The sequence below is a fragment of the Balaenoptera musculus genome, chromosome 8, assembly GCF_009873245.2.
Source record: "Balaenoptera musculus isolate JJ_BM4_2016_0621 chromosome 8, mBalMus1.pri.v3, whole genome shotgun sequence".
NCBI classification, from domain to species: domain Eukaryota; kingdom Metazoa; phylum Chordata; class Mammalia; order Artiodactyla; family Balaenopteridae; genus Balaenoptera; species Balaenoptera musculus.
The window spans coordinates 9,265,026-9,290,244 of NC_045792.1; the positions used below are offsets into that span (position 1 = coordinate 9,265,026).

The window sequence follows — 25,219 nt, forward strand, 5'->3', positions numbered from 1 at the left end:
CATGATCTCTTAGTAAATTTATAACCACAAGTTTGATCTAAATCATAGACTGACTCTTGGAACATTCATACTGTGAGATCTATGCTATGACTTTTACAGGGAAAGAGGAAGATTCTGTGACTACATCTGCTCAGCTTTGATATCTCCAAGGCCAGTTCTTCTTTCAGGACAGTGGAGGTAAAACACACATAAAGGGTCAGCACTGAGTTCCCTCAATGGATGGAGAGTGAGTTAACCAAGTTTCTATTTTTTGCTCACTCCCTCTGTTGCTGAAAAATGAGAAGTATTTATATTGAATAACAAGAAACTCCAAAGTCTGGAGCTCTGACTCTACTGCCTGTATTGTTCTCAGCATACACTCTGTGTTGACTCCATCTTCATTCTGGGAGCAGGAGAACTGTAGCAGTTCCAAGTGACAAATCCAGACAGCAACATCAGAAGAGATTTGTGGTTTTTTCTAAAATTTTTTTATTGAAATGTATAAACAGAGGAAAGTTGATATATCATAATAAGTATACAGCTTGAAATGTTTTCACAAATTTAATAACTAACTTAATCAGCACTCAAATTAACATTTCTCATTCATGCCATCCTACAAAACCTAGGAAAGCACATCCACCTTCCTTTATTCATTTGCTGTCCAGCTAGGATAGAGCAGAGGAGAATGTGTGGAAACACTGGAGTGTATGGTTAAGTATAAAACTTAGGTTACCAAGGTTCACCTCAATACCTGTTATCAATTATTAACTTCCTGGATTCTTACAGTAAAGTATCTGAAAACCTTAGAGACTATGAGAGACTTCCTGGTAGCAGAATATCTGTATGGTCTCTTCCCTGTAGGGATCTTTCTTTCTTGATGGTCAAAACAGGGGACCTGAGGTACCTAGTAGGGTAATGGAAACATGAGTAGGAACTAAGAAGTGATGAATCAGATGAATAGGGGGGAGAAATGGGGATACATTCCCACCTCTGAAGCCCATCAGCAAGTAGGCTTGCTCCTCAGCTACCCCATCCCTCTATCTTCTCGTAAGATAGAGCAGTTGTTTGTCACATGCAGTTCATGCAATGAAAGACAGTGATTTAAATGTTGAGGGGTGTGTACCTTCAGACCTTATGAAGCAAAGGAGGACTTATGTGATTTCTGCCAGTCTGAGTCTCTTTCACATAAAGCTCATATAAAAGAGAGTTTGTAAGAACAGAGCTGGGTTCCCTATTGATGGAGTTTTCTTCTATTCTCACAGATTTCTGAAGTTGAGAATGCTGGCTAGAAATGACTCCTTAGTGACTGAATTTATTCTTGCTGGATAAACAGACCATCCAGAGCTCCAGCAGTCCCTCTTTTACCTGTTTCTAACGATCTACATTGTCACCATGGTGGGCAACCTGGGCTCGATCATTCTTATTGGTCTAAATTCTCACCTCCACACCCCCGTGTACTATTTAGTCTTCATCCTATCCTTCATTGATCTCTGTTACTCCTCTGTTTTCACCCCCCAGATGCTGATGAACTTTGTATTCAGGAAGAATATCATCTCCTATGTTGGGTGCATGACTCAGCTGTTTTTCTTTCTCTTTTTTGTCATCTCTGAGTGCTATATGTTGACCTCAATGGCCTGTGATCGCTATGTGGCCATCTGTACTCCATTGCTGTATAAGGTCACCATGTTCCATAAGGTCTGTTTGGTGCTATCTTTGGCTGCGTATGTGATGGGGTTTACTGGAGCCTCTGCCCACACAGGGTGCATGCTTAGACTAACCTTCTGCCATGTTAATATAATCAACCATTACTTGTGTGACATCCTCCCACTCTTCCAACTCTCTTGCACCAGCACTTATGTCAGTGAGGTGGTAGTTCTCATTGTGTGGGTATTAATATCACAGTACCCAGTTTCACCATCCTAATTTCTTACATCTTCATCCTCACTAGCATTCTTCATATCAAATCCGCTCAGGGAAGATCAAAAGCCTTCAGCACCTGTAGCTCCCACATCATTGCTCTTTCTCTTTTTTTTGGTTCAGCAGCATTCATGTACCTTAAATATTCTTCTCCTGGATCTATGGAGCAGGGGAAAGCTTCTTCTGTTTTTTATACTAATGTGGGACCCATGCTCAGTCCTCTGATTTAGTTTGAGGAACAAAGATGTCAGAGTTGCAATGAGGAAATCCCTGTTTAAAATCCAGAGGAGAGGGCTTCCCTGGTGGCGCAGTGGTTGAGAATCTGCCTGCCAATGCAGGGGACACGGGTTCGAGCCCTGGTCTGGGAGGATCCCACATGCCGCGGAGCAACTGGGCCCGTGAGCCACAACTACTGAGCCTGCACGTCTGGAGCCTGTGCTCCACAACAAGAGAGGCCGTGATAGTGAGAGGCCCGCGCACCGCAATGAAGAGTGGCCCCCGCTTGCCACAACTAGAGAAAGCCCTCGCACAGAAACGAAGACCCAACACAGCCATAAATAAATAAAAATAAATAAATTTTAAAATCCAGAGGAGAAACATGTTCTAATTACAAACAACAATAATGTAAAGACATTCAATTTTTATTGTCTTTCAAGATGATATTTGTTCATAACTATGTCCTACAGATTGTGTTATATGTGGTATAATAGACTTGTCTCATCACTTTCCTTATAGCTTGTCTCACTTTTCCTAAGTATCTCTTGCATCTTGTACCAGTTTCCTAAATAACTAGTAGCATCTTCATAAAAGGAAAGTATGAACTGATTTTTTTCATACTGTCTTTGTCTCCTGGGCTATTCCTAATCTGGATAAATATGGTGAGTTTCATAAATACATAAAGTTAAAATTAGAGCTTGCTGTTCTAGACACAGAAGTGCCCAAACACTGCAGAGTAATTGTCTTTTAAAACAATATTGTTCCTGGTATAGGAAGAAGGATTCAAAGAAATGTCTTCATTGCAAATTGCATATATAGCTTAAAGTAGGATCAGATCCTTCTGATGTTATCATTTTGTTCTATTTTTCATACCAATTTTCCTTTTATTATTATTATTTTTCTTGTTCCCTTTGAAAATGGCCAAATCTGTTTTACATGCCACCTGCTTCTGAGACCCTCTATAAGGCAAATGACTTTAATATTGAAGAGAATACATATAACTCCACCATTTATTGCCAAACATGGAATTAAGAGAGGATGATTAGAAGAATAATACGTATGTATCTCAGGATCCCAGTAAGCATAATGGGTGGTTTATTATAAAATTTGTGTTTATTACTCTCTGAAATGACACCAGATATTTTGAAAAAAGCATATGGTTTTACTGTCAATTTTGTTTTTTATCACTTTAGGAAAATACTACACATGGTGTTAGGAGAAACATTTTAGCCATGTTTCACTTATCCAGTGAAGTATCATGAAAAACGTTGTGTATTAATATAGTAAACCATAATCCTAGCAACATTTTTTGAACTTACTTAAACCTCGTCTCACCAGCAAGACAATAAATATATTTACCTAGATGCTTCTCCCTATAATTTCCCTATTTCTCCAATGCTTTTCCCATTCATATATTTAGAGTATCAAATATAGTGGCAGGTCAAAAATATTCTTGTTGAATTGGATTATCTTGTTTGAATAATAATAATAAATTTAATGTTATAAATAATAATTAATAAAATATAGTAATAAATGACAAAAAATAAGTCAGAAGGAACTTTGGGGTATAATTTCTTTTGAGGAGTAAAGTGTGGCAACCATAGAGAGGTGCTGCTAACTCCCTTTCAGTAGAGCCACCTGTGGGGAGCATCATTGACTGTCTATAGCCGATACTCCTTTGGATCCACCATAGTGTTCAGGCAGAGTCCATGCTTACTCTAAGATGGCCTCAGCCAGTGGCTTAGCATGGTGGGTCATACCGGCCTGGCCAATTTCTGTGTAACGTGGATCTCTTCTGATAGGCAGTCTTTGTTTAGGGACTTCCTATCATCCTATTTGAGATTTTTTTGAACTGCACTGTGGTCTGAGGTTTTCCTACCCAATCCTTTCTTCTCTCTCTCCTTTCGTAGGTATCACACTTTCATCCTGGTCTGAAGGCTTTCTCACTGACTCCCACTCATTCCCATTTTATCCTTCACAGGCACTTACCACAATAAATGTCTTGGAAGTCTAATCATTTCTTAGCATCTGTTTCTTGGAGAACTCTAAAATGACATAGAGGACTAAACACTAACTGATTTTAAACCTCAGTTTTAGGATATGGTAATCAAGACAGATTGGTTTTGTTATAAATATAGATAAATCCATGGGACACAATAGAATATTCGGAAACAGATCCTCACTTATATAGTTGATTGATTTTTAACTGAGCAACTGTGTAAATCTGTAAGTAAAGAAAAATCATTCTAAGCAATTGATGCTGGAAATACTAACTACTCATGAGGAAAACAATGAACTTTGATCTCTACCTCACATCATACACAAAAATTAATTTTAAATAGATCAAAACTATACACATGAAACTTTAACATAAACCTTCTAGAAGAAAACATAGAAAAGTATGTTAGTGTAGGCACAGATTTCTTAAACATATTCTGGAAAGCACTAAATCTAAAAGAAAAAAAAAGAGAAAATGAGTTTCATTTAAATTAGAACATCTGTTTATCAAAAAAATATTTATAGGCAAGACACAGACTGGAAGAATATTTGCAAAACATATATTTGATAAAGGTATTGTATCCAGAATATAAAATGTATCTCAGTGATGAAAACATCATATCATATATTGGCAAATGATTTGAAAGACACATCCCAAATGAACATATGTAAATAGCCAATAAACACATGGAAATGTGCCTAACTTGGTACACCCCCTTATGTATAGTGAATAGCTGGATAACAGTTCCTTAACAGCTGTAGTATCCTCCCTCACTTTATTGCCCAGACTTTGCCCCTTGAGTGGCTCAAGCACTTGTCAGGCCTTCTTCTTGGTCTCCCTCCATGTTGGACCTTGCACCTTCTTGGAGCCTCTATTGCAGAGGTCCAAGCACCAGCTGTGGGGCATCTCCAAACCCTCCATTAATCCAAGCACCAATCCTATAGAGCTTCTCCTCTGAGATTCTAGAATCTGGTTATGCTTCTTATTCTTTCTGTTTGTTCTCTCAGTTCTGGGTAGCTATTTTTTATAGGTTATTAGTCTTTATGTTTTCTCTGCTTCATCTTTTGCTCTTTCCTCCTTGCAATGTCTATATATCCAATTATCTTTTTAAAATATCCTCCATGGGAAATACATAGTATGCTGTTTTTTGACTGGAATTTGAAACAGGGAACACCTTTCATGTGATTTTGTTGGACGGACTTGCCCATTTCACAAGACATATCCTGTCTAATTAGCACATGCCAAACCCTGATGACAGTGATTAGTCAGAAAGAGTCATTTGACTACAGTCTTTTCTGCCAAAATTATTTAAACAAACTTTTCTACTTGTAGTTACTGAATTGGTAAGATTAAATCTAGGGATTCTAGTAGTCCTGTTTTCACTACACGGGGAGAGTTCATCTGAGGTTAAAATGCAGTAGAACCAAGCAGACAAAACGTGTGGAGAGAGACACACCTCCATGAATGGTTGGCCCTGTCCAGCCAAATAAAAGGCCATGTATATTCATGACTTACCAGTTTCACACCCTTTTTGGGATTATGTTGGTTTATGTAGGCAAAATATAGTTGCAGGCATGACACATGCCTTGTAGTCTGAATGTGATATCCAATTTCCCAGCACACTCTGCTGGCAGTATGAGTCAGTAAAATGCCTGGCTTGGTCTGTGAATCAACAGACTTACTTTACAAGTTGACTTTATATTCTTTTGATCAACGTGGCAAAAATGATCATTTAAAATTATTAAAATCAAAACTCATTTAAAACTAAAATGATTAAAAATTCAATTGCAGTGTTTTAAAAATAACTATAATTATAGAATTCGAAGTAAAAATTTTTTCAATATATCAAACATTTTTAAAACACCTTTAGGATATTTGGAAGTATTATGTCCATAACTTGATGAATTTCTTGAAGATATAGGTATCTTTATTATCCTTCTGTATATGCTTCATAAATACAATTTTAATTGGGAAAAAAGTTTGTTTTCTTCATGCGGAATCCCCAGATGAATTCACATTAAAGGCATCGAGCCTAGAGTATATCCTAGACAGATGCTCTCGGAAGGGTAAGAATAGAATGTGTCTGACGTGATGGCATATACCGTACTTTGGCCAGCGTCAAGAATGGTCAGCCAAGTGAGGCACTCACTGCTCTATTTCAACAGCCCAACCAAAAAGGCACTCCACCACCTGGTCACCAGCTACAGCAGCCACATGCAGAGGGGACAGTGCCTGTGGTGGGCCAGAGTCCCACAGGGCTGCTGGGGGAGTCTGTTTCAGGTGCCCAGGAGCACAGTGCTTGGCCTGTGGTGGACGCCAGGCAAGGAGTCCTGATGTTCGCAGCTCCAGGCAGATGCCCTAGTCTCTAGCTCCCCATTTCACGTACTTCTGTCCATCTCCAGCCAATTTATCCTTTTCGTGACATCTAAACCAGTTGAAGTGTGATTGCTCTAAGAATGCACAAGCCTTCTGCAAATTGGGTTTCTCTGTTATTTTGAAATATTTGAAATGAAAAAGCGAAATTAGTTCCAAATTTGTTGAACATTAAATTTGTCAGTAAAAAGAAAATAACTCACATTATTTAAATATGATTTCAACGGCAAAGTTTTAAATGGTGGTAAGAATGATCTAAACTCTACCACTTATGCAAACAAAATTTCTCATTGATGATGATTATAAAAGAAATTGGAGATATAGTCATTAAAAATTCTTGCTCAAGAATTGCAAATAACTTTCAAGCACAAAGCCTGTTAATAAAGAAATTATATTCCAGAAGCAAGTACCAATTTTCATTTAGAATTATGAGTATATTTTATTTGGGAATGTTATTTAATAAAAAATGATAAATCTCATTTAAGAGATATTTCTGATGTTTGAATAATTTACATTATAGTAGGCAATGAATATATGAACTTTTCTTATTTTACCATCAAATATATCCTGAAAACTTCATAATACATACATTTGCAGTTTCATAAATAATGCAAAATTTATGTAATCACAAACCAGTTCATAAAATAGAATATTGTAGAATATTTTATTCAGTATTTTTAGCTGTTTTGAGTGGGTGGTAGACCCAATAGCCTAGTCCAACAATACCAGAAATGACAGTTGTTAAATAGCTTATTTAGTCAACTTTGTTCTCAAATTAGATTAGGTGGTATGGGGGCATTCACTGTATAGTGATACTTTAGGTGGATGTCTTCAGCTGTTATGTCTTCAAATATTTTTCTACCACTCCTCCTCTCTGCTGTCTGGGACTCCAATTACATACATATGAGGTTACTCCAATTACATAATATGATGTCTTAGGGCTCACTGATGCTCTGTTCATTCTTTTCTAGGCTTTTTTTTTTTGTCTCTGGATATCATTTTGGGTACTTTCTATTGCTATTCTTTAAGTTCACTCATCGTTTCTTCTGATGTGGTGTTAACTCCATTCAACACATTTATTTTTACATAAATTTTTTATTTTAGAATTATTTTAGATTTATAGAAGAATTGTTAATATAATACAGGGAGTTACTATATATTTCATATCTTGTTCCTCTTGCTATCTTACATTAGTGTGATACATATGTCACAGTTAGTGAACCAATATTGATAATTATTGTTAAAGTCCATACTTTATCCAGATTTTCTTAGTTTTTACCTAATGTCCCTCTTCTATCCTAGGATCCCATTCGGTATACCACATTGCGTTGATTAGTCATGTCTCATTGGGTTCCTCTTGGCTGTCACCTTTTCTCAGACTTCCCATGTTTTGGATAACTTTGACAGTTTTGAAGAGTATTAGTCAGGTATTTTGTAGAATATCCCTCAATTGGGATTTCTAATGTTTTTCTCATGATTATTTTTGGATTATGTATTTTTTTGGATTTGGTGTATTTTTCATTTCACACATTGTATTTTTCAGATCAAGGAAGTCACTGTGGGCCTTGTCATGCCTTGACATTTTTTTCTTGAATATATAGAATATATTAATAACAGCTCTTTTTTTTCTTGTCTGCTAATTTAAAAATATGTTATTTTCAGTATGTTTCTACAGATTGAGGTTTTTCCTCATTGTGGATTGAATTTTCCTGCTTTTTGCATGCCAAGTTTTAGGCTAGTTTTTAGTTGGATTTCCTGTTATTTTAAACAAGAAATGTTGCCATATTTTTAAACTGAAATAACTCATTTGTAAATTTTTTATAAGAAAGAAAAAAGAGATTGAAGCTTGGCTGTCACTATTGGTGATAGAAACACAAACACACTGTAATAATTGGCAGGGCTCATGGAGCACAAGCTTAAACGGGAAGTGATTAATGTCCCAGTTGTATCTGATTATTTTTTTTCTCGGTTTTCTTTCTTTATGTCAACTTCATTGAATTTCCCCAGGTTGGAGACATGGATTCAATATAAGTCAGAATATTCTTTATGGAAACACCCAAGCCCAATCCTGTGTAAGACTACTGACCCATCTGGTCCAGTATTAAGCCTCTAAGGTTGGTATGGAAAGGTGTGGATTGGCCTACCCATACTGATAGTAGATATTAGAGATGTGTTACAAAAACACAGACTAGTTTTCCATAGTAAGTCCTGAGAGATCTACTGAACAATATATTGTTTAAACTATTGAGCTGTATAAATTTTTATACAAATAAATTTTCCTTATAAAGTTTTATAAAAACATTTCAAATTATATTTTATGAGGCCTAGTTTACATATAGTAAAATATACAAAAATGAGGTCTACAGCTTGATGACTTCTTACCTAAGTATAAACTCATTTAATCACCACCCAGAAAAAGATACAGAACATTTCCATGACCCCAGAAATTTCCCTTATGTCACTTTCTAGTCAGTAGACAAATCCCATGCACCAGTTGAGGTAACCATTGCTCTCATTTCTATCACTTTAGAGTAATTTTGCCTGTTCTTTAAAATCTTATAAATAAAACCATACTGTTTATACTCTTTTGAGTCTGCCATCTTCGTTCAACATAATGATTTTTGTATTTCAACCATATTGGTGCATGTATCAGAACATAGTTTTATGAGAAATATCTCATTGAACGTATTTTCTGCAATTTCCTTATCTATTCTCTTATTGATGGAAATCTGGCTATTGAAATAAAACCTCAGTGAACATTCTTGTACAAGTATTTTTTTTGACATATGCACTAATTTCTCTGTATATGTGATAGCTGTGGAATGTCTGGATCAGATGCTACATATGGTGCAACTTTACTAGAAAATACCAATTTGTTTTCCAAAGTACCTATATAATTTTACTCTTCTAACAGCAGTGTATGAAAGTTCCAGGTGTTCCACATCCACATGTTCACTTGGTATAGACAGTCATTAATTTTAGCCATTCTAGTGTGTATGCAGTGGTATCTCATTATAATTTTAATTTACATTTTCCTTAGGACAAAGGATGTTGAGATACCTTTTTTCAAATTTATTAATATTTGAGCCTGTATTGCTTCTTGGAATGATAACTTTAAACCATTTTTAAATACATATTGGAAAAAAAGAAATACAATTGTCTGTGTTCTCAGATGACATGATTGTCTCTGTAGACAGTCCCTCAAAATTGACAGCAACAACTACTAAACAACTGAACAAAAAAACCTCTTGGAACTAATAAGTAGCTAGAGGAGAGTCACAGGATACAAAGTTAACATACAAAGGTTAATAGCTTTCCTATATACCGGGCACTGGATGATTGGAATTCGTAATGAAAAACTCAATACTATTCATATTGTCACCCCACCCCTACCCTCCAAAAAGAAGAAATACTTAGTTATAAGTCTAACAAAATATATAAAGGATCCATATGTGGAAAACAACAAAACTCTAATAAAAGTAATAAAAAAATCTAAATAAATGGAAATATACTCCATGTTTGTGGATTAGAAGACTCAATTATGTTAAGTTGTCAATTCTTCTTAACTTCATCTATATCGTCAATGTGATCCCAATCAAAATCCCAGCAAGTTTTTGTGGATATCAACAAACTGATTCTAAAGTTTATATGGAAAGGGAAAAGACCCAAAATATCAAATACAATACTGAAGGAGAACAAAGTTGTAGGACAGATACTGTCCAACTGCAGGACTCACTATAAAACTACAGTAATCAAGTCAGTGTGGTAGTGATGAAAGAAAAGACAATGGATCAGAAGAGAGAACCTGAAGTTGACCTACAAAATATAGTCAACTGATCTTTGACAAAAGAGCAAAGGCAATCAATGGAATAATGGTAGTCTTCTTCACAAATGATGCTAGAAAAATCAGATGTCCATTTGCAAAAACATGAATTTAGACACAGACTTTATACCTTTCAAAAACAAACAAACAACAAACAAACCAGAATCTAGGACCCCACCCCAGATCTGCTGAATTAGATCTTGCCTTCCCATTTTCTTCCTGACACTTGCAAATTTAACGCTTTCCATTATATATTTACATTTAAAAATATATTATTAGCCAGTGATTCCAGATGCTTGCAGCAGCTTAGCTCAGTGTGATATAATACTGCAAATTAAAATTCTATTTAGTTAAAAAAGGTTTACATTTTTTGCATCTTTATGATAATATGGTATAAAACTTAAATTGCCACTGACTTTGATAAATTAGAACATATCAGGCTTGAGTTACTTAAAAAGGAGCCAGGAATTAACAAAAGATACCGTGGTATATATCAGTGAAAAGGATAACTATTTGACACATTTCATTATAACTAAATCAGGCTACTGTGACCATCATGTAGGTAGAAGAAAGGAGGGTAATGAGTTAGTTTTGCAATGTAAGAATAAGCTCAGAGTATCTCTACACTCATTCTCTGCCTGTATTTACATTGGTTGTGTTAAAGGTGAAAGAATGACCTTTAATTCTAATTTAGTACCTTGCCACAAACTTTTCTTGTAATGTGATTTGATGTAATATAAACTTAAAGGGAGTGTTTCTGGTTCTTGCATCACCTAAATAAGAGTTCTTAACATTTTCCAGGAAATAAAATAGTTTTAATGAATCTCTAAGGTCCTCATCAAGGCTAAGCCCAAGAATGTCTATCTTGTGAGACACATTTCAAGTTTGCCCTAAGGAATTTTTAGTCCCCTTGTAATTTCTAAGTGTCTGATGATAATAATTGGGACTCATTTTTGTAATGATTAGGTTTTCAACTATCCTACGTGTAAAAACCATATGAGGGATTTCCCACATGTTTTTCTTGCGTCTCTGCTCTTTTTCTTTTTATTCTTTCTCATTGAGTTCACCTGATTCCATGGCTTTAACCTCTGTGGAAATGGTCCCCAAATCTTTTTCTCAGATTCTGGTCTTCCTCTTGAGCATTATTTAGCCTTATTTAGGTTGTATACTTCTACTTGCTTGTCCAGATGGCAACTCAAGATCACCATGTTCAAAACTGAATGCATATTGTTTATGAATATTTCCATTCTTTCTGAATTCTCTCTGTTTGTAGTTAACACCATAATTTAACCAAGCACCTAGGCTAATATCTTTGGGATTTTTTTGGTCTACTTCTATTCCCTTTGTGAGAAGTTCTGATGGCTCTTTCCTTTCAGTGTCTCTTGCATGTGTTTGTTTCTTTGAATTGCTCACAGTAGCACTGTTAATTCAGGGCATTTTTATCATTCATCGACTATTTTAATTGCCTCTTGCGAGTCACCTTGCCTCCAGTCTCTCTTATGCCAGTCCATTCTGCCAGCCATTGCCATATTACTCTTTCTAAGCTTGCACTTAGAGTATTTCAATCCTGTGTCAAAAGAGAAGTAAAAATCTCGAATGGTTCCTAATGGCCTCTCATAGTGAGCTGACCTTGATTTTGGCATTTGAAAACTTCCTGTATTGACCCAAATCTGCCTTTTGATCTGAGTCTATGCAGTCAGGGAGAGACATTGAGACCTTTTTGAGAGTCTGTGGAAGTCCTCTTTGTGACATTCAGGGAGGATGGAAATTATATTCTTTTCTCTGAGCTTAGCAACTTTGATCTGAGTCTATGTTGAATTCAGCAGGGAGAGGCATTAGGACCTTTCTGAGAGCTTGTGGAAGTCTGACGGTCTGGGAGGATGGAAGTTACTTTATTTCTCTGAGCTCAGTTAATCCAGCAGGATTGAGGCCCCCATGTAAAAGGGTGAGTGTTGAATTTTATCTGTCATGTTATTCTTCCAAACCTCATCTCAGAAAGCCAAGGACTCCCTGAAATGACACACCTTCTCTCTGCTGAGACAATCATTGATCATTAGGTGGGCCTGGTAAGCTATCAAAGCAGAAGTGGAGCAGAGATGCTGTAGTCATGTGTGGTCACAGGGTTACTGAATCTTATCCCTGTAGAACTTGCTCGTTAGTGTTTTTGATATATATTATCTTTAAAAATTCCCTCAGCCTTTACACAAAGGAGAAAACAAAGGCACACAGAGGGTTGGCTTGGGTTCATTCTCCTATTCTGGGTCTCAACCTCATTATAGTGGGATTGGGTGGAGAGAGCTGGGTACTCATTTTAATGTTACCCTTTGTCCTGTTCCCACAGATATGTCCTAGGGAAGAATGGCCCCAGGGAACGACTCTTCAGTGACTGAGTTTATCCTGCTGGGTTTAACACAATAGCCAGAACTCCAGCTGCCTCTCTTTCTCATTTTCTTAGGAATATATCTGGTCACTACGGTAGGGAACATTGGCTTGATTATTCTGATCGGTCTGAACCCTCACCTGCACACTCCCATGTACTACTTTCTCTTCAACTCTTTCTTCATTGATCTCTGCTACTCCTCTGTCATTACCCCTAAAATGCTGATGAGTTTTGTAAACCAAAACGTCATCTCTTAAGCAGAGTGCATGGTTCAGCTCTGTTTCTTCTCCTTCTTTGTTATTGAAAAGTGCTGTATTTTGACGTCAATGGCCTATGATCGATATGTGGCCTTCTGTAAGCCCCTGCTTTACAGGGTCTCCATGTCCCATCAGGTCTGCCTCACGCAGATGGTGGGTGCATACGCGATGGGGCTTGTGGGTACCATGGCCCACACTGGGTGCATGCTGAGACTCTCCTTCTGTGATGGCCACATCACCGATCATTACATGTGTGACATTCCTCTTCTCCTCCAGCTCTCCTGCACAAGCACCTCCATCAATGAGCTGGTGGTTTTCATTGTGGTGGGCGTCAGTGTCATAGGGCCCAGTCTCACCATCTCCATTTCTTATACCTTGATCCTCTCCAACATCCTCGGCATCTGTACTACAGAGGGCAGGTCCAAAGCCTTCAGTACCTGCAGCTCTCACATAATTCTGGTTTCTCTTTTCTTTGGATCATCAGCATTCATGTATCTGAAGCCTTTTCCTGCTGGGTCTCTGAATCGAGATAAAGTATCCACAGTTTTTTACACCATTGTGGGGCCAATGATGAATCTTTTCATTTACAGTTTGAGGAACAAAGATGTCCAAGTTGCACTGAGTAAGACTTTGAGTAAAAGGGTGTTCTCCTGAATGAAATCTGTGTTAGTTATTGATGCCAAATCCTCATAAGGGCAAACATATAATGCTATGGAGATAATAGTAAGAAATCAAAAAAGAAATGTAAATGATTTAAATGTGTAAATTAACTTAGTTATATAAATCACTTCTCAAGAAAATGTAAGGAAGAGGAGGATCAGCCGTTCACTCTCACCTTCTGATATTCCAATTATGCATATTTTTTCACTTTTGAAGTTGTTTCAGAGTTTTTGAATGTTCTATTTTTCACTCTTTTTCTCTTTGGATTTGATTTTGGGAAGTCTCAGTTGACTGATCTTCAAGCCACTGGTTCTTTTTCTAAACTGTGTTGGGTTTTGATGAGCACATAGAAGGAATGCTTCATTTATGTTACTGTGCCTTTTATTTCTAGCACTTTCTTTTGATAGTTTTTGTTAGAGTTTCCATCTCTCTGTTTACCCATCGATTCTTACACGTTGTCTATTTTTCCCTTAGAGTCCTTAACATATTCATTATAGTCATTTTAATTTCCTGTTCAATAACTTCCACATCTCATTCTTATCTGAGTCTGGTTCTGTGGCTTGCATTATCTCTTTAGACTGTTTCTTTGTCTTGTAGTATTTTGTTGAAAGAGAATGTGCTGTCTCAGGTACTAACAACTTAGTTAATGGCTATTAGGGTGAGAATTTTTGGTATCCTGGCTAGGATTTTGGCTATGTTTAATTCTGTAGTGTCTATGGTTGCCAGAGTTATTTGTATGGAAATATGTTAATATAAATGTTTCAGACCTTACATGAAATTTCTAAAACTCTTATATGCTCTGGTATAATGTTATATGTCATAATTCTAGTTATTACTTTAAAATGTATATCTCAGAAATAACTAAATTTCCTTGTCAATTGCATTATTATGAACTTTCATCAAATCTTTAACCGTGGTCATTTTTAAGTCTTTTGTCATTTACAGACAGTTCTGGGTGTACTCTGATGTTTTCGCAAAAATGTTCCTATAAAAGGGTTTCATCTTCAAGGAATTCATGGAAAAGACTCTGACAAGTACAGGTTTCTGGTAACTGACTATACTGCTGAACTGAATGAATAAGCATTTTCAGAACTCTAATGGAAAACTGATGAATTCATAAAGGTGCTAACAAAAGATCAAGATGAAAAAAAAATTACATGGGACTGAGTAAACTGATGAGGATGATTATAATTTTTGTGACTTTCTGTTTGAATAAAAAAAAAAAATCCCACAAGGACTCAGAGGCAAAAAATATACAAATCAATTTTCACAGCAAAGTAAAGGAGCTGTTACAGTGGAGGATTACTGGACTGAATGTCAATATTATGACATAGTATGAGTGTGTTTCGTGTTTGGTAATTGCAATCATTGTTGCTTTTGTTGTGGTCATCCATTTACAATGCTTGGTGTCAGTTTATTTCTTGTAAAAATAAAATACAGTGTGTGTGAAAAAAAATTATTTTTGTTGAAATATATGTACTGTACAAGTTTACATGTCATAGTAAGTATACAGCTTGATATATATTCACTAACAACAGCTAATTTAATCAGCACCCAAATTAATTTATTTCACTTTCATGCCATCCTACAAAACCTGGGAAAGCACATCCAACTTCCTTTATTCATTCTATATTCAGCTAGGATGGAATAGAGGAGGAGAATGTGTGGAAACAATGCAGTATATGGTTAAGTATAAAGTTTAGGCCACCAAGGCTCTCCTCCGTACCTGTTATCAATTACTGACTTCATGGAATCTTGTAGTAAAGTACCGGAAAATCCGAGAGACTCTTAGCAACTCCCTTCTAGGAAGAAGAATATGGTTATGGTCTCTGCCCTGTGGGAGTTCTCTCTTTCTTGAAGGTCATCACAGGGGAACTGAGATACCTAGTAGAGTGATGGAAACATGAGTAGGAACTAAAAAGTGACTGGTCAGATGAATAGGATGGAGAGATGGGGATACAACCCCACCACCAAAGCCCCTCAACAAGTAGGCTTGTTCCTCAGCTACCCCATCCCTCTGTCTTCTAGTAAAGATAAAGCCATTGTTTGTTCCGTGCAGCTCATGCAACAAAAGACAGTGATTTAAATGTTGAGGGGTGTGTGTTGAAGTACTTACAGACCCTATGAAGCAAAGGAAGACATGATTTCTGCCAGTCTGAGTCTCTTTCTTGTAAAGCTCATATAAAAGAGAGTCTGGGGCTTCCCTGGTGGCGCAGCGGTTGGGAGTCTGCCTGCCAATGCAGGGGACACGGGTTCGAGCCCTGGTCTGGGAGGATACCACATGCCGCGGAGCGGCTGGTCCCGTGAGCCACAACTACTGAGCCTGCGCGTCTGGAGCCTGTGCTCCTCAACGGGAGAGGCCGCGACAGTGAGAGGCCCGCGCATCGCGATGAAGAGTGGCCCCCGCTCGCCGCAACTGGAGAAAGCCCTCGCACAGAAACGAAGACCCAACACAGCCAAAAATAAATAAATAAATTTATAAAAAAAAAAAAAAAAAAGAGAGTCTCTAAGGACAGAGCTGGGTTCCCTATTAATGTAGCTTTCTTCTATTCTCACAGATTTCTGAAGTTGAGAATGCTGGCTAGAAATGACTCCTTAGTGACTGAATTTATTCTTCTGGATTAACAGACCATCCAGAGCTCCAGCAGTCCCTCTTTTACCTGTTTCTAATGATCTACATTGTCACCATGGTGGGCAATCTGGGCTTGATCATTCTTATTAGTCTAAATTCTCACCCCTACACCCCCGTGTACTATTTAGTCTTCATCCTAACCTTCATTGATCTCTGTTGCTCCTCTGTTTTCACCCCCCAGATGCTGATGAACTTTGTATTCAGGAAGAATATCATCTCCTATGTTGGGTGCATGACTCAGCTGTTTTTCTTTCTCTTTTTTGTCATCTCTGAGTGCTATATGTTGACCTCAATGGCCTGTGATCGCTATGTGGCCATCTGTACTCCATTGCTGTATAAGGTCACCATGTTCCATAAGGTCTGTTTGGTGCTATCTTTGGCTGCGTATGTGATGGGGTTTACTGGAGCCTCTGCCCACACAGGGTGCATGCTTAGACTAACCTTCTGCCATGTTAATATAATCAACCATTACTTGTGTGACATCCTCCCACTCTTCCAACTCTCTTGTACCAGCACTTATGTCAGTGAGGTGGTAGTTCTCATTGTTGTGGGTATTAATATCACAGTACCCAGTTTCACCATCCTAGTTTCTTACATCTTCATCCTTACTAGCATTCTTCATATCAAATCCGCTCAGGGAAGATCGAAAGCCTTCAGCACCTGTAGCTCCCACATCATTGCTCTTTCTCTTTTTTTTGGTTCAGCAGCATTCATATACCTTAAATATTCTTCTCCTGGATCTATGGACCTGAAAAAAATTTCTTCTGTTTTCTATACTAATGTGGTGCCCATGGTCAATCCTTTGATTTACACTTTGAGAAACACGGATATCAAAGTTACACTGAGGAAATCCCTGTTTAAAAATCCAGAGGAGAACCATGTTCTAATTTGAATCAGCGATATTGTAAAGAAATTCAACTTTTTATTAATTTTTACTGGTGTCTTTCAAGAAGAGTGTATTGGGCTTCCCTGGTGGCGCAGTGGTTGAGAGTCCGCCTGCTAATGCAGGGGATATGGGTTCGAGCCCTGGTCTGGGAGGATCCCACATGCCGCGGAGCAACTGGGCCCGTGAGCCACAACTACTGAGCCTGCGCGTCTGGAGCCTGTGCTCTGCAACAAGAGAGGCCGCGATAGTGAGAGGCCCGCGCACCGCGATGAAGAGTGGCCCCCGCTTGCCACAACTAGAGAAAGCCCTCGCACAGAAACGAAGACCCAACACAGCCATAAATAAATAAATAAATAAATAAATAAAATTAAAAAAAAAAAAAAAAAAAAAAAAAGAAAAAAAAAAAAAAAAAAAAAAAAAAAAAAAAAGAAGAGTGTATTTATCACCATGTTGCTTCTACAGATTTTTTTATATGTTGTATAGACTTATCACTTCCCTCATTGCTGATCTTGTCTCATATTTGGCCTCTGTATCTCCTGCACCTCATATCAGTTTACTAAATAACTAACAACATGTTTATAAAAGGAATAAATATGCTGACCTTTTTAAAAATAATTTTTTCATACTTCCATCTTCTGAGTTATTCCTAATCTGGACAAATATGGTGAATCATAAATCACAGAAAGTTAAAATTATATCTTACTCATCTAAACACAGAAGTGCCAAATACTGTAGAAATATTCTCATTCTTGTCGATACTCTTGCTGGTATAGGGAACAGGATTCAATAAAATGTCTTAATACAAACTAGTATATAGCTTGAAGTATCATCAGATTCTCTGATCTTTTCCTTTTGTTCTATATTTCTTATCAACTTTCTTTTTATATTTTGCCCTTTCTTATTCCCTTTGAGAATGGCAAAATCTATACCATGTACCACCTGTTTTTGAGAGCCTCTATCAGCCCAGTTCATTTAATATTGAAGAGAATACATGTAGCTCCACCTTTTATTGCCAAAGATGGTGTTAACAAAGTACCATTAAAGGAATAATACATATGTAACTTAGGATCCTAGCAAGGGGGCTGACTGGTTTATTATAAAACTTGCATTCGTTATTATCTACAATGACATCAAATATTTTAAAAAAGAGCACATAGCTCTTACTGCATAGTTTGTTATTTATCACTTTAAAGGAAAATACTGCACATTAAGTTAGGAGAAATATGTTAGACATTGTTTTACTTATCTAATGGGATTTATCATGAAAAAAGGTGTATATTAATGATAATAAACTATATTTTTTTCAACATTTTTTGTGCTTATTTAAACCTGTATCTCTGTCCATTCAGGCTGCTATAACAAAATACCACAGACTCAATGACTTATAAACAACAGAAATTTATTTCTCACAGTTCTGGAGGTTGGAAGTCCAAGACCAGGGTACCAGCATAAACGGGTGAGGGCACTTTTCTGGGTCGCTGCCTTCTCATTATATGCTCACAAGGTGGAAGGGGCTAGTGATTTCTGTGAGATGTCTTTTATAAGGTACTAATCCCAATTATGAGGATTCCATCTTCATGACTTAAGTACCTCCTAAGGCCCCATCTCCCAATATCATCACCTTTGGGGGGTTTAGTATTTCAACACTTGACCATAACACTTTGTCTCTCCAATAAGATAATAAACAGATATAAAGTAGATGCTGTTTTCTCTAATTTCCCTATTTCTCCAGTGCTTTTCTGTTTGTATATTTAGAATGTCAGATGTATTTGGAGGGCAAGAAGTAAGAATAGTGGTTACCTCTGGGGAGGGGGTGGGTATTGACTGAGAAGGGGAACAAGGGAACCCTTCTAGGAAATGTGTATCTTGAACTATATTTTACATGGGCATATATATAGGTAAAATTCATTGAGCCATACACTTAAGATTTATGTTTCCTTTTTAACAAAGTATAGTTGATTTATACTATCATATTAGTTTCATTTGTACAACATAGTGATTCAATATTTTTATAGATTATACTCCATTTAAAGTTATTACAAAATAATGGCTATATTTCACTGCACTGTACAATATATCCTTGCTGATTATTTATTTTATACATAGTAGTTTTTAAGTCTTAGTCCCATACACGTAATCTGCCCCTCCCTCCTTCCCTCTCCCCTTTGGTAACTACTGGTTTGTTTTCTATATCTGTGAGCATGTTTCTGTTTTGCATATACATTCATTTGTATTATTTTTTTAGGTTCCACATATAAGTGATATAATACAGTATTTGTTTTTCTCTGACTTATTTCACTAGGTCCATTCATGTTGCTGCAAATGGCAGAATTTCAATATTTTTATGGCTGAGTAATATTCCATCTTTATCTGTCTATCTATCTATCTATCATATCTTTATCCATTCATCTGTCAATGGGCCTTTGGGTTGCTTCCATATCTTGGCAATTGTAAATAGTGCTGCTACAAACATCGGGGCATATGTATCTTTTTAAATTAGTGTTTTTGTTTTTTTCCCAGATATACCTGCAACAGTGGAAATGCTGGATCATATGGTAGATCTATTTTTTAGTTTTTTTGAGGAACCTCCATACTGTTTTCCATGGTGGCTGCACCAATTTACACTCCCACAAACAGTGTACAAGTGTTCTCTTTTCTCCACATCTTCTCCAACATTTGTTATTTGTAGAGTTTTGATAATAGCCACTCTGACAGCTGTGAGGCGCTATCTTGTTGTTTTGATTTGCACTTCCCTGACAGTTAGCGATGTTGAGCATCTTTTCATGTGTCTGTTGGCCATCTATATGCCTCCTTTTGAAAAATGTCTATTCAGGTCTTCTATCCATTTTTAACTTGTGTTGTTTGTGTTTTTTTGATATTGAGTTGTATGATCTGTTTACATATGTTGGATATTAACCCATTATCAGTCATATTATTTATAAATATTTTCTCTCATTCAGTATGTTGTCTTTTCATTTTGTTGATGGTTTCCTTTGCTATGCAAAAGCTTTTAAGTTTAATTAGGTCCTGTTTGTTTCTGTTTGCTTTTATTTCATTTACCATAGGTGACAGATGTAAAAAAATATTCCTACAATTTATGTCAAAGAGTGTTCTGCTTATGTTTTCTTCTAGGAGTTTTATGGTTTCATGTCTTACATTTAGGTCTTTAATCCATTTTCAGTTTATTTTTGTATATGGTCAGGAAATGTTATCATCCCATTGTTTTACAAGTAGCTGTCCAGTTTTCCCAGCATCACTTGTTGAAAAGAATGTTGTTTCTTCACCGTATATTCTTCACTTCTTTGTTGTAGATTAATTGACAATAAATGTGTGGGGTGTTTTTCTGGGATCTCTATTCTGTTTCATTGATCTGTGTGTCTGGTTTTGTACAGGCGCCACTCTGTTTTGATTACTGTAGCTTTGTAGTATAGTCTGAAGTCTGGTAGGGTAATACATCCAGCTTTGTTCTTTTTTTCTCAAGGTTGCTTTGGCAGTTTGGGGTCTTTTTTGGTTCTATGTGAATTTTAGGATTAATTGTTCTAGTTCTGTGAAAAATATCATGGGTATTTTGTTAGGGATTGCATTAAATCTTTAGATTGCTTTGGGTGGTATGGCCATTTTAACAACATTAATTTTTTGAACCCAAGAGCACGGGATATCATTTCATTTCTTTGTATCATATTCAGTTTCCTTTATCAATGTTTTATATTTTCCAGATTATAGGTCTTTCACCTCTTTGGTTTAGTTTATTCCTATGTATTTTATTCTTTTTGAAACTATTTTCAATGGGATTTATTTTTTACTTTCTTTTTCTGATACTTCATTATTTGTGTATGGAAACTCAACAGATTTCTGTATGTTTATCTTGTATCCCACAACATTGCTGAATTCATTTATTCTAATAGCTTTGGGGTTGAAACTTTAGCGTTTTCTATATAAAGTATCATGTCATCTGCAAATAGTGGCAATTTTACTTCTTCCCTTCGAATTAGGATACCTCTTATTTCCTTTTCTTGTGTGATTGCTGTGGCTAGGACTTCCAATTCTGTGTTAAATAGAAGTTGCAAGACTGGCATCCTTGTATGGTTCTCAGCTTTTCACCATTGAGTATGATGTTAGATGTGGATTCGTCATAAATAGCCTTTATTATGTTGAGATATGTTCCCTCAATACCCACTTTGCTAAGTGTTTTTTATCATGACTGGATGTTGAATTTTGTCAAATGTTTTTTCTGTCTATTGAGATGATTGTGATTTTTATTCTTCCTTTTCTTAATGTGGTTTATCACATTGATTGATTTGTGAATGCTGAACCATCCTTGTGACTGTAGAATAAATCCAACTTGATCATGGTGTATGATCCTTTTTATATATTGTTGGATTTGGTTTGCTAATATTTTGTTGAGGATTTTTGCGTCTATATGTGTCAGATATATTGGCCTCTACCTTCCCTTTTTTGTAGTGTCTTTGCCTGATTTTGGTATCAGGGTAATGGTGGCCCTGTAGAACGAGTTTGGGAATGTGCTGTCCTCTTCATTTTTTGGAACAGTTTGAGAAGGATAGGTATTATTTCTTCTTCATATTTTTGGTAGAATTCCCCTGTAAAGCTGTTCAGTCATGGGCTTTTTTTTTTTTTTTTTTTTTTTTTCTGGGAGACATTTAATTGCAAATTCAATTTCACTACTAGTGATTGGTCAGTTCAAATTGCCTGTTTCTTCTTGATTCTGTCTTGGAAGGTCGTATGTTTCTAGAAATTTGTCCATTACTTTTAGGTTGTCCAATTTGTTGGCATATAACTGTTTGTAACATTCTCTTATGATTTTTTTGTATCTCTGTGGTATCAGTTGTTCTTTCTCTTCTTTCTTTTCTTATTTTATTTGGGTTTTCTATATTTTCTTCCTGGTGAGCTTGGCTAGTGGTTTATCATTTTTTTTAAATCTTTTCAAAAACTAGCTCTTTGTTTCCTTGATCTTTTGTGTTATTTTTTCTATCTCTATTTATTTCCTCTCTGAACTTTATTATTTCCTTCCTTCTCCTGGACTTTGGGCTTTCTTACTTCTTCTTATTCTAATTCTTTTAGGTGGTAGATTAGGTTGTTTACTTGAGATTTTTCTTCTTTCTTGAGGAAGGCTTGTATCACTATAAACTTCCCTCTTAGAACTGCTTTTGCTGCATCCCATAGATTTTGGATTGTGTTGTTTCCATTTTCATTTGTTTCAAAGTATTTTCTCATTTACTCTTTGATTTCTTCATTGACCAATTGCTTTTTTAGTAGCATGTTGTTTAGTCTCCACGTGTTTGTGTTTTTCCCATTTTTCTTTCTGTAATTGATTTTTAGTTTTATACCATGTGGTTGGAAAAATGCTTGATATAAGTTCTGTCCTCTAAAATTTGTTGAGACTTGTTTTGTGCCCTAGCATGTGATCTATCCTATAATACACAGAACACAACAAAGAATTATCCACTTCAAAATACCATTAGTGCTAAGTTGAGAAATCTTGCTATAATGAATATGGATTAATAGCAATGGGAACACTTCTCAGGCTTCTATTATATGTCAGGCATGTTCCTAATAAACTTTGGGTGACTTAACTAATTTAATCCACAAAACAGCCCTATGAGATAGCTCTTTTGCTAGCCTCATTTTATAGATATACATAGGGATAAGTATATAAAAATATGCAGGGATCAGAGAGGTTATATGATTGTCTACAGTCTTACAATTAAGAAGTTTAACATCCAGATTTAAACTAAGTCTGACTTGAGGGGCCTGTTCTTTTAACCATTTTGCTACAACACGTCTTTACAGAGGTGAAATCCATAAGCATGGACAGTGCTAAAGCTATGATACACTGTTTCACTAATGCAATCCCAGAGGCTCTAGGAAAGTGCTAGTAAAGGCAAGTGATCATGCCCCAGATGTTCCTTTTTTAGAACTGTGCATAGACACCAGGAGATGATGAAGAAAGTACAAAAGGGGCACCCATTTTTCTGCATTGGGGGTTAAGAATTCTCACTGTGAAATTATAAACTGAGTAGAACATTGTGTCTCCAAGGATCTATGATACAGGATGGAAACACAAACTCAGTAATTTCTACCCTCAGTGGGCTCATTTAACTTGAAAGGAAATCATGAGGGAGAGAATAATTTTCTGTGCTTCCAATTTTCCCAGAACTATAGGGCATGGAATAGAATCTCATTTGAATCAGCTGATTGTTTTGGAGCTCATATAAGGTTGCTTTCCTCCTTGCAAGTGAAGAAGACCTGGGTAAATTCTCAAATAGAAATTATGGCTTGTTCCCCAGCATACCTCTTTTAGCAAGTCAAAGACTGAGGACCGTGCTGGCAGATATTGCCTCCTTCATTGTCAGAAACTTCGACCCTCTCAGGACTGTAGGGCAGAAGGAGCCTTAAGGTTCAATGGCAGTGAGGCATTTAGGAAAAAGAAGGTGAGGGTTGAATCAACCCCCTCTTTTCTTTTCAGATCCCAAACTACATAAATCAATGGTTGTGGGGAACACTATCTGTTTAATTGCTCTTTTCAGCCCTGATCCTTAACGGACACAGGGGAGAACGGAGAAAATGACATGCAGAGACACTGGGAGTCTACCAGCATGCTTTCTGAACAGAGACAAACAACAGTATTAAGGGTAGAAAGGAGAAAATGAGGAATCATCAGAAATAATCATAAGTCTTGCTTTTTGGATGTCTTAATGTATGTCTTTATAAAACTGAGATTATAAACCAGCAGATCCAGCTCTCCCTTGGAAAACAAAGAAGAAAAGTCCATTGTTAATGTCAGTTTCTACCCCTGTTCCTGCAGATCACAATTGTGCAATGAATGGCTATGGAAAATGCCTCCCCTGTGACTGAGTTTATCCTTATGGGATTCATAGACCTACCTGAACTCCAACTGCTCTTGTTTTTCCTGTTTCTGGTGAACTACATGGTCACTGTGGTAGGCAGTTTGTGCTTGATGAATCTAATTTGTCTAAATTCACTCCTTCACACCCCAATGTATTTTTTCCTCTTTAATCTGTCCTTTATTGATCTCTGTTACTCATGTGTCTTTACCCCCAAAATGCTAATGAGATTTATTTCAGAGAAGAAGATCATCTCCTTTACAGGATGCATGTCTCAGCTATTTTTCTTCTGCTTTTTTGTCAACTCTGAGTGCTATGTGTAGACAGCCATGGCCTGTGATTGCTATGTGTCCATCTGTAAGCCATTGCTGTACACAATCACCATGTCCCCTCAGGTCTGTTCTCTGCTGATGTCTGGTTCATATGTGATGGGGTTTGCCAGTGCCGTGGTCCACACAGGGTATATGATCAGGCTGATCTTTTGTGATTCCAACATCATCAACTATTATCTGTGTGACATCTTCCACCTCCTCCAGCTCTCCTGCAGCAGCACCTATGCCAATGAGCTTGTGGTTTCTGTTGTTGTGGGCACAGTTGTCATGGTATCTAGCTTCATTATCTCTGTTTCTTATACCTTGATTCTTTTCAATATCCTTCACATACCATCAGATAAAGGTTGCTCCAAAGCCTTCAGCACCGTGGCTCCCACATAACAGTTGGTCTATTCTATAGATTTGGGCTTCTCATTCATGTCAAGCCATCATTTGCTGGGTCTGTGGGTCAGGGGAAATTTTTCTCAGTGTTTTACGCCAATGTAGTGCCCATGTTGAACCCTCCCATTTATAGCCTCAGGAACAAGGATGTCAAAATTGCTCTGAAGAAAACCCTGAAGAGAATTACAAACTGAGCTGAACCATTTATACCTCCACTTTTGTGTCTTTTCCTTCTCTTCCTGCTCCACTTTATCTTCTTCCTACTATTCTTTTTTTTTTTTTTTCATTTTCTTCATTTGTCTTTCTAAATTCTTCTTGGCAGGATTTCTTCTCTAATTTCTTTTCTTTTCTTGCCGCATGATGTAACCCCATGGGCCTATTCTTGGACTAGAGGGTCATTCTCAGCCCTAAGTAACCCTATACCAGTTGGAGACAATGGGCCAATAACCTTTCCCATCTAAAGATAACACTACTTACTTCTTTTCTTGTGTCATTCCCATACAAGGTAAGCCATGGAGGGG

General features: G+C 36.8%; 3 protein-coding genes and 1 pseudogene across 3 annotated transcripts; all 4 read left to right on the plus strand.

The window, feature by feature from the left end:
• Positions 1-1,251: 1,251 nt before the first annotated feature.
• On the plus strand, positions 1,252-4,047 carry LOC118899010 (olfactory receptor 8B3-like). The gene is given in 4 exon segments (XM_036859895.1): positions 1,252-1,858; positions 1,861-2,122; positions 2,124-2,198; positions 4,023-4,047. Coding segments are annotated over 4 exon segments (963 nt in total). The 5' UTR covers positions 1,252-1,257.
• Positions 4,048-12,650: 8,603 nt separating this feature from the next.
• On the plus strand, positions 12,651-13,598 carry LOC118899303 (annotated as a pseudogene).
• A 2,574-nt stretch (positions 13,599-16,172) lies between these two features.
• On the plus strand, positions 16,173-17,128 carry LOC118899011 (olfactory receptor 8B3-like). Its single transcript, XM_036859896.1, is given in 2 exon segments — positions 16,173-16,218; positions 16,221-17,128. Coding segments are annotated over 2 exon segments (948 nt in total). The 5' UTR covers positions 16,173-16,178.
• Positions 17,129-23,939: 6,811 nt separating this feature from the next.
• On the plus strand, positions 23,940-24,892 carry LOC118899304 (olfactory receptor 143-like). The gene is given in 2 exon segments (XM_036860803.1): positions 23,940-24,681; positions 24,684-24,892. Coding segments are annotated over 2 exon segments (927 nt in total). The 5' UTR covers positions 23,940-23,963.
• Positions 24,893-25,219: the final 327 nt, after the last annotated feature.